Consider the following 13,284-nt stretch of genomic DNA (forward strand, 5'->3'; position numbering starts at 1 on the left):
AACAAATGGAACATAAGAGATAGAAGAGAGAATCTCAGGCAATGAAGATACTATAGAAGAAATCAACTCATCGGTCAAAGAAATTATTAAATCCAATGAAGTCTTAACACAAAATATCCAGGAAATTTGGGACATCATTAAAAGACCAAACCTAAGAAAAATGGGGGGGGCTCATTACCAGTGCCGCTGCTTCTCTCCTTGCACATCAGCATGCAGTCACTGTTTACACTGCTCCGCTGAAGCCAGAAAAGACCAGCACCATGCCCATGACACTGGGTTACTGGGATATCCATGGGTTGTGCCACGCCATCTGCCTGTTCTTGGAATACACTGATTCAAGCTATGAGGAGAAGAGATACACCATTGGGAATGCTCCCGACTTTGACCGAAGCCAGTGGCTGAATGACAAATTCAAGCTGGGCCTGGACTTTCCCAACCTGCCCTGCTTAATTGATGAATCAACCAAGATCACTCAGAGCAACGCCATCCTGCGCTACCTTGCACGCAAATACCACCTGTGTGGGGAGACAGAGGAGGAGGGGATTCATATTGACATTTTAGACAACCAGGTCATGGATACCCGCTTCCAGCTTGCGATGGTCTGTTACAGCCCTGAGTTTGAGAAAGAGAGGCCAGAGTATTTAAAGGGTCTTCCTGAGAAGATGAAGCTCTACTCGGAGTTCCTGGGCAAGCGGCCATGGTTTGCAGGGGACAAGATCACCTATGTGGATTTCCTCGCTTATAATATTCTTGACCAGCAACAAATGTTTGAACTGAAATGCTTGGATGCCTTCCCCAACCTGAAGGACTTTGTGGCCCACTTTGAGGCCCTGAAGAAGATCTCTGCCTACATGAAGTCCAGCCACTTCCTTGCAGGCCCCATGTATTTGAAGATAGCTATGTGGGGTAGCAAGTAGGACCCCTTACTACCAAGGCCAGGAAGAGATCTATAAACTGTGCTTTCTGGCCCTTAGCATGGGTCACTTATGGGTCCCTGCACCTCTGGGTCTGTCTTCCCATTTCTTCCCTTCTTCCTTCTCTTCTCCTCTGAAAGGCCCTAACGACTCTTCTTTTCCACTCAGCAACTCCCAAGTGAAACTTCTGTTAACTCCACCTCCCTGTTCCTTCACACTCCCTTACTCCCCTTCCTTTCCTTTGTCCTAGATCCAAGTAGCCCTCAGCTTGGCTGAGAGGGTGCATTTGGCTCTGTGGCTCCCCAGCACTGCCAAAGAAATCAGTCCTGCCTGTGTCAAGTACCCATCCTCAGTGTGAGGCTGCCCAGCATCCCCAGAAAGACCAGTCCCCTTATGTGTAAACCCTTGTCCCTCGATATGGGACTATCCAGCTCTGGTTGATCTCTAGTAAAGTCTAAACCATGAAAAAAAGAAAAGAAAAATGGGATAGCAGAAGAACTTCAGCTCAGATGCACAGAAAATAAATCATAGAAGAAAACTTTGCCAATCTGAAGAAGGATATCCCTATGAAGGTACAATAAGCTGACAGAACACCAAATCAACTGGATAAAAAAAAGTCCCCTCACAATATAATAATCATAATGCAAACCATACAGAATAAAGAAACCATGAAAGCCAAAAGATCCTAGGCAGATGTACTGCAGGTTCTAAGAGACTGGGAGGGGTTGCAAGCCCAGACTATTATACCCAGCAAAACTCTCAATCACCATTGATTTTCAAAATAAGATATTCTTCGTCAAAACCAGATTTAAGCAATATGTATCCACAAACCCAGTCCTGCAGAAATTAATATAATGAAAACCCCAACCTAAAGAAGCTAACTGTACCCATAAATATAGGAGACAGATAATTCCCTACCAGAAAAACTCCTAAAAATGGAAATACAGAACTACTACCACCAAAAAATAATAGAAATTAACAACCACTTTTCATTAATAACTCTTAATATTATGGACACAATGGACTATAAAAAGACAAAGGCTAAGTGAATGGATATGAAAACAGGATCCAGGCTTTGTTGTATACAAGATACATACTTCAACCTCAAAGACAGACATTACATCACAGTATGGGAATAGGAAAAGGTTTTCCACTGAAATGGACCTAAGAAACAAGTGGGTGTAGTAATTCTAATATCTTACAAAATAGATTTCAAACTAAAATCAATCAGAAGAGATGGAGAAGGACACTTTATACTCATAGCAAGAACAATCAATCAAGATGAAGTCTCAGTCCTGAACAACTATGCCCCTATTACAAAAGAGTCCACATATGTTAGCCTGAACCTGGAAACAACCCAGATGCACCTCAGTGGAAGAATGGATAAAGAAAGTGTGGAATATATACATATTAGAGTAATACTCAGTGGTGAAAAATAATGACATCTTGAATTTTGCATGGAAATGGCTAGAAATAGAAAACACTATCTTGAGTGAGATAACCCAGACCCAAAAAGATGAATATGGTATGTACTCACTCATTAGTGGACTCTATCCATAAACAAAGGACATTCAGCCTGTAGTTCACAAGCCTAGAGAAGACAAATAACAAGGTGAACCCAAAGAAAAACATATGTAGATCCTCCTGGAAATGGGAAGCAAACAAGATTGCCAGGCAAAAGTTGGGAGCATAAGGGTTGGAGTAGGGGTGGGTTTGGGGGAAGGGGAGAGGAGGAGAGAGAAGGGAGAAGAGAAAGCCTGGGGAAAGCTTGGGGGAGTGGGAGGGTAGAGATGAAGAAAGGGCGGCTATAGGAGCAGGGAAGAAGATATCTACATTAAGTGAGCCATTTTAGGGGTGGCAAGAGACTTGGCTCTTGAGGAGATCCCAGGTGTCCATGGGGATGTCCCCAGCTTGGTCTTTGGGCAGCAGAGGAGAGGGTGTCTGAACTATCCTTGCCCCACTATCACACTGATGATTATCTCGAATATCTTTGGTGACAGATGGAGATAGAGTCAGAGACCCTCATCAGAGCAATGGACTAAGCCCCCAAGGTCCAGTGGAAGAGCAGAAGGAGGGAGAAGACGAGCAAGGAAATCAGGACCACGAGGGATTGGTCCACCCACTGAGGCAGAGTGCCTATTCTAATGGGAGCTCAGCAAATCCGGCTGGACCAGAACTGAACAAGCATGTGATCAAACCAGATTCTAAATGAGGCTGACAATGGGAACTGACTGAGAAGCCATTGATAAAGTCATTGGGACTTGTTTCTACTGCATGCACTGGCTTTTTGGAACCCTAGTGTATTGGGATACACAGTTTCCTAGGCCTGGATATAGGGGGGAGGGTCTTGAACTTCCCACAGGGAAGATATTCCTGCCATCTCTTAATGAGGGAGGGGGAGGAAAGAGGGTATGTTGGGGAGTGAGAGGGAAATGGGAGGAGGGGAGGAAGTATAAATTTTTGGATGGAAAAATAAAAAAGACAAGAAAAAAAAGAATAAAACTGAAAATAAAAACAAAAAATTACTAAAATTTAAATTGCATATTAAACCAAGCACACTAATAGTAGGAGACTTCAACACCATGCTCTCACCAATGGACATGACAACTATCTGTTCTTATTAACAGAGAAATAAGAGAACTAAAAAATGTCATAACTCAAATAAACTTAATGGACATCTATATAACATTCCACTGAAATGCAAAAACATATATCTTCTTCTGATCACCTCATGGAACCATCTCGAAAATTGACCATACACTCAATAATAAAGGAAACCTCCACAGATACAAATTGGAGTAACCTCCTGTGTCTTATTGGATCATTATGGATTTAAGTTACAAGTTTACAACACTATTCTCAGAAATACTATAAACTCATGAAAATTGAATAGTGAATTATTGACCCACTTCTGTGTTAAGGAAAAAATAAAAAAAGAAATTAAAGACTTCTTAAATTTCAGCGAAAATGAGGGCACAATGGATGCAAATCTCTTGGGCAATTTGAAGAAAGTGCTAAGAGGAAATTTCATAGCATTAAGTGCCCACAAAAAGAAAGTGAAGAAAGCTCATACCAGTGAATTAAATGCACACCCAAAAGATCTAGAATCAAAAGAAGCAGACACACTCAGGAGGAGAAGACAGAAAATATTCAAATTAAGAACTGAAATCAATAAAATAGAAACAAAGAAAACAGTACAAAGTATCAATGAGACAATCAATGAGCTGTTTTTACGGACCATCAATAAGATAGAAAAACCCTTCTCTAAGCTAATCAAAATATTAGAGAGAGAGAACATCTAAATTAACAAAATCAGAAATGAAAAGGGGGATATAACAACAGACACTGAGAAAATTCATAAACTCATTGGGTCATACTACAAAAACCTGTACTCCACAAAATTGAAAGATGTAAAAGAAATGGACAATTTTTAGATAGATATCATATACCAAATTTAAAACAAGACCAGGTAAGAAATTTAAATATACCTATAAACAGCAAAGAAATGGAAGCTGTCATCAAAACCTCCCAACCAAAAACAGCTAAGTTAGGGATTAAGTAAGTACAACATTTTAACAGAACTTCTAAGAATAGCTAAAATCTATACTTGTCAAAGTGGTGCACATAATAGAAACAGGAGGACTGCCATACACTTATTATGAAGCTACAATTATCCTGATATCAAAACCAAACAAAGACTCAACCATGAAAGAGAATTACAGACAAATCTCACCCATAAACATGGATGAAAAAATACTCAATAAAATACTGGCATTCCAAATCCAAGAACATATCAAAAAAAAATCATCCACCAAGATAAATTTGGCTTCATCCCAAAGATGCATGACTGGTTCAACGTATGGAAATCTATCAATGTACTTAATCATAAAAATGAATTGAAAGAAAAAATCATATGATCATTTCATTAGATGCTGAAAAAGCATTTGGCAAAATCCAACACCCTTTCATGATAAAAGTCTTGGAAAGATCACAGATACAAGAAACACATCTATATAAATTAAAATCAATATACATTATGCCAACAGCCCACATCAAATTAGGTGGGGAGAAACTCAAAGTGATTCCACCTAAATCAGGAACAAGACAAGGCTGTCCACTTTATCTCTTCAACATAGTTTTTGAAGTTCTGGATATAGCAATAAGACAGCAAAGGGATAAAATGTGGTTCAAATTAGAAAGGAAAAAATTAAACTTTATTTGCAAATGATATGATAGTATATCTAAGTGACCCCAGAAACTCTACCAGAGAACTCCTACAGCTGATAAATACCTTCAGTGATGTTACAGAATACAAGAACAACTCAAAAATATCAGTAGCCTTCCTATGTACAAATGATAAAGAAGCTGAGAAAAAATCAGAGAAACATAAAGCATCATAATAGCCACAATTTATATAAAATACCTTGGGCTAAAATTAACCAAATTTGTGAAATCTTGGTATAATAAGAAATTTAAGTATTTTAAGAAAGAAATTTATGAAGATACCAGATAATGGAAAGACCTGCCATGCTTTTGGAATGGGAGAATCAACATAATTTAAATGTCAATCCTACCAAAAGCAATCTATTGATTCAAAATAATCCCCATAAAAATCCCAACAGACCTTAAAAGAACAATATTCAACTTAATATAGAAAAAGAAAAATTCAAGAAGAGCCAAAAATCTGTACAAAAGGAACTTTTTAGGCATCACCAACCCTGACATAAAGTTCTATTACAGAGATACAGTATTGAAAATGACTTGGTACTCACAAAAAACAGACAGGTTGACTAATGGGATTAAATCGAAGACCCAGATATTAATCCACACACCTATGAACACCTGATTTTTAAGAAAGAAGCTAACAATATAGAATGGAGAAAATAAAGCATCTTCAAGAAATAGCGCTGGCTACAGAAAGAGGGAGAACATGAAAAAGGAAATCAGGACTGTGAGGGGTGCGTTCACCCACTGATACAAGAGGACTGATCGAATGAGAGCTCACCAAGGCCAGCTGGACTGGGACTGAACGAGCATGTGATCAAACTGTATTCTCTGAATGTGGCTGACATGGGGGCTAACTGAGAAGCCACTGACAATGGCACTGGGTCTTGTTTCTTCTGCATATACTGGCTGTTTGGGATCCTAGTCTGTTTGGATGCTCACCTTTCTAGGCCTGGAGGGAGAGGGGAGGAACTTGAACTTCCCACAGGGCAGAAAACCCTGACTGCTCTTTGGACTGGAGAGGGAGAAGGAGAGGGAGTGGGGAGGAGAGGAGAGGGAGTGGGGGAAATGGGAGGGTATAGGGAGGAGGGGAGGAAGTGGAAATTTTTATAAACAAACAAATAAAAAATAAAAAAAAGAAATAAGTGCTGGCATAACAGGATGTCAGCATATAGATTAATGTCTATCTGAATGCACAAAACTAAGGTACAGACTGAGGCTACCCACCCAGAGGGGTGAGCATGCACCTGCCCGGCCAGAAGGGAGTGCACTGGCACCTCCAGCTCCTGATGCAGGGACTTCTTGGCTCTCACAACACTCCCCTCCCTCTCGAGTTCGCCCTCTTTTCTGCGGGGTCCTTTGACCTCCAAGAGTCCTGTTCCTGTGCCAAGGACAACCTTTCAGAGGGGTAAGTGTGTGCCATCCTGGGACGGGACAGAACATCCAGGAAAGGAGCACTGCGCCACATTAACTCCTGCTGCAGGGACTTCACTGTTCCACACTTCCCTGCCCACTGCTCACCCCCCAGACCCAGGCCTGCCCTATTGTCTGTGAGGTCCTTGGCCCTGGAACAGGTCCTACTCCTTCACTGAGGCCACCCAACCAGAGGGGTGAGTGTGCACCCGAACCGGAGAGGAGTGCATGGCACCTCCAGCTCCTGCTGCAGGGGTTTCATGGCTCCACACAACTCTGCCCTTCCCCAAGAGTTCGCCCTTTTGTCTGCAAGGTCCTTAGACCTCCAAGAGTCCTGCCCTTGTGCTGAGGACAACCTTTCAGACCAGGAAAACAGGGAAAAGTTCCTGAACCTGAACTAAGGAGATCCACTCAGAGTCAGTCACAGCAAAGGTAGGATCAAGACACCAAGACTCTCCTGGCTGCATTTGAAGGAAGAGATGGGCAGGCCCCAATGCAAGAATTCCTCCAACAACCCGAAAGGCAACATGACATCACCAGAATCCAGGGATCATGAAACAAGAAGAATTGAACACCCTACTCCAGAAGAAATAGAAGAAATCGACTTTAAACGGAACTATATGAAAATAATAAAGGAACTTATACAGGAGGTGAAAAACTGCCATGAAGAAATGGAGATAACAAACAAAAAGGTAGAAGAAATGAACAAATCTCTCAAAGATACCCAAGAAAAACAAGAAAACTGAGAAAAAGCAATCAAACAGGTAACAGAAATAGTTCAAGACTTGAAAAATGAAATGGAGGTAATGAAGAAAACACAAACCGAGGGAAGGCTGGATATGGAAAATTTGGGTAAACGAATAGGAACTGCAGAGACAATTATTACCAAGAGAATACAAGAGATAGAAGAATCGCAGACACTGAAGATACTGAAGAGGAAATAAACTCATTGATTAAAGAACAAAACAAATCCAACAAATTCTTAACACAAAACATCCAGAAAAATAGGGACACTACAAAAAGACCAAACCTCAGAATAATAGGTGTAGAAGAAGGAAAAGATTTACAGCTCAAAGGCCCAGATATTATATTCACCAAAATTATTGAAGAAAACTTTCCCAACCTAAAGAAGGATATTCCTATGAAGGTACAGAAGCATACAGAACACCAAATAGGATGGATCAAAAAGAAATCATCCCCTCGCCATATAATAATCAAAAAAAAAACATACAGAATAAAGAACAAACATTAAGAGCTGCAATGAAAAAGGTCAAGTAACATATAAAGGGAAACCTATCAGAATTACACCTGACTTTGCAATGGAAACCATGAAAGTCAGAATGTCATGGATAGATGTGCTGCAGAAACTAAGAGACCAAGGATAAAAGCCCAGACTACTATACCCAACAAAGCTTGCATTCAACATCGATGGAGAAAACAAGATATTCCAGGACAAAAACATATTTAAACAATATGTAGCCACAAACCCAGCCTTAAAGTAAAAGAAAGAAGGAAAATCACAAATCAAGGAAGCCAACAACACCCATAATAACACAAGCATCTGACAACCCTCCACCAGCACAACTCAAAGAAGGGAAGCACACAAACACGAACACCAGGAAAAGTAACCAGAGTCAACAACCACTGGTCATTAATATCACTTAATGTCAATGGACTCAACTCACCTATAAAAAGGCACAGGTTAAGAAAATGGAGATGAAATCAGGATCCAAAATTCTGTTGCCTACAAGAAACACAACTCAAACACAAAGACAGACACTACCTCAGAGTAAAGGGTTGGAAAAAGGTTTTCCAATCAAATGCACCAAAGAAACAAGATGGTGTGGCTATACTAATATCTAACAAAATTGATTTCAAACTAAAATCAATCGGAAGAGACGGAGTTGTACACTTCATACTCATATCAGGAAAAATTCATCAAGAAGAAGTCTCAATCCTGAATATCTATGCCCCTAATATGAAAGCACCCACATATGTAAGAGAAACATTGCTAGAACTCAAAGCATACATCAAATCACACACTCTAATAGTGGGAGATTTCAACAATCCACTCTCACCAATGGATAGGTCAACCAAACAGAAATTTAACAGAGAAATAAGAGAACTATCAGATGTAATGAACCAAATGGACCTAACATACATCTATAGAACATTCTACCCAAACAGAAAAGAGTATACCTTCTTCTCAGTATCGCATGGAACCTTCTCAAAAATTGATCAAATAATTGGTAACAAAACAAACATCCATAGATACAAAGTAATTGTAGTAACCACCTGTGTACTATCAGATCACCATGGAATAAAGTTAGAATTCAACAACAATGCTAACCCCAGAAAGCCTACAAACTCATGGAAACTAAACAGTCAACTACTGAACCATCCCTGGGTCAAGGAAGAAATAAGAGAGAAATTAAAGTCATCCTTGCATTCAACGAAAATAAACACACAACATACCCAAACCTATGGGACACTATGAAAGCAGTGCTAAGAGAAAAGATCATAGCACTAAATGCCCACATAAAGTAAATGAAGAAAGCACACATTAAAGACTTAACAACACACTTAAAAGCTCTTGAAAAAAAAAAGAAACAGAATTACCCAGGAGGAGTAGAAGACTGGAAATAATCAAACTGAGGGCTGAAATCAACAAAATAGAAACACAGAAAACAATCCAAAGAATCAATGAAACAGAAAGCTGGTTCCTGGAGAAAATCAACAAGATTGACAAACCCCTAGCTGAACTAGTCAAACGGCAGAGAGAGAACATGCAGATTAACAAGATCAGAAATAAAAAGGAGGATATAACCACAGACACAGAGGAAATTCAGAAAATCATTAGATCTTACTATAAAAGACTGCATGTCACAAAATTGGAAAATGTGAAAGAAATTGACACTTTTTTGATAAATATCATATACCAAAATTAAGTCAAGACCAGGTGAGCAGTTTAAATAGACCTGTAAGTCGCAAGGAAATAGTAGCTGTCAACAGAAGCCTCCCTACCCAAAAAAGCCCAGAAACAGATGGTTTCAATGCAGAAGTCTATCAGAACTTCTAAGAAGAGTTAATATCTATACTTCTTAATGTCTTTAGAAAAATAGAAACAGAAGAGTCATTGCTTAACTCCTTTTATGAAGCTCCAGTCACCCTGATACCAAAACCACACAAAGACTTAACCAAGAAAGAGAATTACAGACCAATCTCATTCATGAACATCGATGCAAAAATTCTCAATAAAACACTGGCAAACAGAATCCAAGAACACATCCAAAAAATTATACATTATGGTCAAGTAGGCTTCATCACAGAGTGGCAGGGCTGGTTCAACATACAAAAATCTATCAACCTAATCCATCATATAAATAAACTGAAGAAAAAAACAATATGATCATTTCATTAGATGCCTAAAAAGCCTTTGACATAATTCAAAACCCCTTTAGGATAAAGGTCTTGGAGAGATTAGGGATAAAAGGTTCATTCCTAAATATAATAAAAGCAATATACAGTAAGCCAACAGCTAACATTAAATTTAATGGAGAGAAACTCAAAGCCATTCCACTAAAATCAGGAACACGACAAGGCTGTCCACTCTCTCCATACCTCTTCAATACAGTACTTGATGTTCTAGCAATAGCAGTAAGACTACATAAAGAGATCGAATTGGAAAGGAAGAAATCAAACTTTCATAATTTGCAGATGATATGATAGTGTACATAAGCGACCCCAAAAACTCTACCAGAGAAAGCCTACAGCTGTTCAACACCTTTACTAGTGTGGCAGGATACAAGATCAACTCCAAAAAATCAGTTTCCCTCCTATACACAAAGAACAAAGGTACAGAGAAGGAAATCAGAGAAACATCACCCTTCATGATAGCCACAAATAGCATAAAGTATTTTGGGGTAACTCTAACCAAGGAAGTGAAAGATCTATTTGACAAGAACATCAAGGCTTTGAAGAAAGAAATTGAATAGGATACCAGAAAATGGAAGAATCTCCCATGCTCTTTGATTGGGAGGATCAACATAGTAAAAATGAAAATTCTACCAAAAGCAATCTATAGATTCAATGCAAACCCCATCAAAATCCCAACAAAATTCTTCACAGACCTTGAGAGAACAATAATCAAATTTATATGGCAAAACAACAACAAAAAAACAGGATAGCCAAAACAATCCTATGCAATAAAATTATTTCCGGAGGTATTACCATCCCTGACTTCACACTCTATTACATAGCTACATTAATGAAAACTGCTTGGTATTAGCACAAAAACACAGATGTTGACCAATGGAATCGAATCAAAGACCCAGATACTAATCTTCAAACCTATGAACAACTGATTTTTCAACAAAGGAGCTAAAACTGTACGATGGAAGAAAACATTTTTAACAAATAGTGTTGGCATAACTGGATGTCAAACTGTAGAGGAATGAAAATAGATCCATATCTATTACCATGCACAAAACTCAAGTCCAAATGGATTAAAGACCTCAATATTAATCTGACCACATTGAACCTGATAGAAGAGAAAGTGGGAAGTAGTCTAAAAGACATGGGCATAGGAGACCACTTCTTAGGTAGAAACCCAGTAGCACAGACAATAAGAGCAACAATGAACAAATGGGACCTACTGAAACTGAGAAGCTTTTGTAAAACAAAGTACACTGTCATTTAGACAAAAAGGTAACCTACTGATTGGAAGAAGATCTTCACCAACCCCACATTAGATAATGGTCTGATCTCCAAAATATACAAAGAACTCAAGAAACTAGACACTAAAACTCTAATTAACCCAATTAAAAAATGGGGTACTGAACTGAACAGAGAATTCTGAACAGATGAAGTTCAAATGATCAAAAGACACTTAAGGTCATGTTCTACCTTCTTAGTGATCAGGGAAATGCAAATCAAAGCATCTTTGAGATATCATCTTACACCTGTCAGAATAGCTACAATCAAAACACCAATGATAGCCTATGCTGGAGAGGATGTGGAGTAAGGGGATCACTCATTCATTGTTAGTAGGAATGCAAATTTGTGCAGTCACTTTGGAAATCAGTGTGGCGGTTTCTCAGGAAACTGGGAATCAACCAGTTTCCTGAGAAACTGGTTGGTCCAACCAATCAAATGGTCCAATCAATCAAGTGGACCAGCAATTCCACTCTTGGGAATATACCTAAGAGATGTCCTTTCATACTACAAAATCATTTGTTCAACTATGTTCATAGCAGCACATTTGTAATACCCAGAACCTGGAAACAACCTAGGTGCCCCTCAATAGAAGAATGGTTAAAGAAGGTGTGGAACATATACACATTGGAGTTTTACTCTGTGGTAAAAAACAATGACAACTTGAATTTTGAATGCAAATAGATGGAAATATAAAATGCTTTACTGAGTGAGGTAACCCAGACCCAAAAAGAGGAATATGGTATGTACTCACTCATAAGTGGATTCTAGCCATAATTAAAGGACATTGAGCCTATAATTCGTGATCCTAGAGAAGCTAAATAAGAAGGTGAACTCAAATAAAATCATGTAGTTATCTTCCTGAATATTGGAAGCAGACAAGATTTCCAGGCAAAACTTGAGTGCACGGGAGTGTGGGGTGGGTGTAAGGGGAGATGGGTAGAGAGAAGGGAGAAGGAGAGGATTTGGGAGAGCTTGTGAGAATGGGATGGGTCGGATGAAGGAAGGGTGGATATGGGAGCAGGGAAGTAAATATCTACATTAAGTGAGCCATTTTGGTGTTTGCAAGAGAGGGGTTCCCAGGTCCAAGGAGAGGTCCCCAGATAGTTCCTTGGGCAGCAGAGGAGAGGGTGCCTGAACTGGCCTTGTCTCATAGCCACACTGATGAATGTCTTGCATATCACCATAGAACCTTCATCTGGTGATGGATGGAGATAGAGACAGAAACCCACATTAGAGCACTGGACTGTACTCTCAAGGGCCAAATGAGGAGCAGAAGGAGGGAGAACATGAGCAACGAAGTCAGAACCACGAGGAGTGCATCCACCTATTGAGACGGTGGGACTGATCTAATGGGAGCTCACCAAGGACATCTGGACTGAGACTGATGGAGCATGTGATCAAACTGGACACTCTGAATGTGGCTGTAAATGAAGGCTGACTGAGAAGCCAAGGACAATAGCACTGGGTTTTGATTCTACTGCATGCACTGACTTTTGTGAGAGCCTGGTTTGTCTGGATGCTCACCTTTATAGGCCTGGATGGAGGGGGAATGACCTTGGACTTCCCACATGGCAGGGAACACTGATTGATCTTAGAACTTGAAATAGAGGGGGAGGTGTGGAGTGGGAGGGAAAAAAGAGGCAAGGAATATGTGGAAATTTTTAATAAAAGAATCTTAAGTACAAATAGATTAAAGACCTCATAATAAATCCTACAATACTATTTGACAGAAGAGAAACTGCTAAGTAGTGTTCAATGAATGGTCACAAGAGACCACCTTTTAAATACAACACAAGTTGCATAGACTCAGAGGAACATAAGTAAAGGGGACCTCCTGAAACTGTGAAGTTTTTGTAAAGCAAAGGAAACAGTTAATAATTCAGAAAGACCCCCTTTAGAATGGTAAAAGATCTTTACCAAACCCACATCAGACAGAAAACTGATACCATGTAAAGAAAGAATTCAAGAAATTAAACATCAAAATTCTAAATAATGCAATTATAAATGGGCTACAGAA

The 13,284-nt window shown here is 39.4% G+C and overlaps 1 protein-coding gene across 2 annotated transcripts; it reads left to right on the plus strand.

Moving 5' to 3' along the window:
• Positions 1-259: 259 nt before the first annotated feature.
• Positions 260-917, plus strand: LOC125405208 (glutathione S-transferase Mu 2-like). 2 transcript variants are annotated; one of them, XM_087902488.1, is made up of 2 exons: positions 260-725; positions 837-917. In XM_087902488.1, the coding sequence occupies exons 1-2, from the start codon at positions 261-263 to the stop codon at positions 915-917; spliced, it is 546 nt and encodes a 181-aa protein (XP_087758614.1). In that variant the 5' UTR covers position 260. The 2 variants fall into 2 exon arrangements, with proteins under 2 accessions (XP_087758614.1, XP_087758613.1); XM_087902487.1 differs by having other exon boundaries at positions 260-917.
• Positions 918-13,284: the final 12,367 nt, after the last annotated feature.

This window comes from Myodes glareolus, chromosome X, assembly GCF_982192425.1.
Source record: "Myodes glareolus chromosome X, mMyoGla1.1, whole genome shotgun sequence".
In the NCBI taxonomy this organism is placed as follows: domain Eukaryota; kingdom Metazoa; phylum Chordata; class Mammalia; order Rodentia; family Cricetidae; genus Myodes; species Myodes glareolus.

What these genes read in the sequence shown, in the direction of transcription:
- LOC125405208 (XM_087902487.1), top strand. Translation starts at nt 261, where the DNA reads ATGCCCATGACACTGGGTTACTGGGATATCCATGGGTTGTGCCACGCC.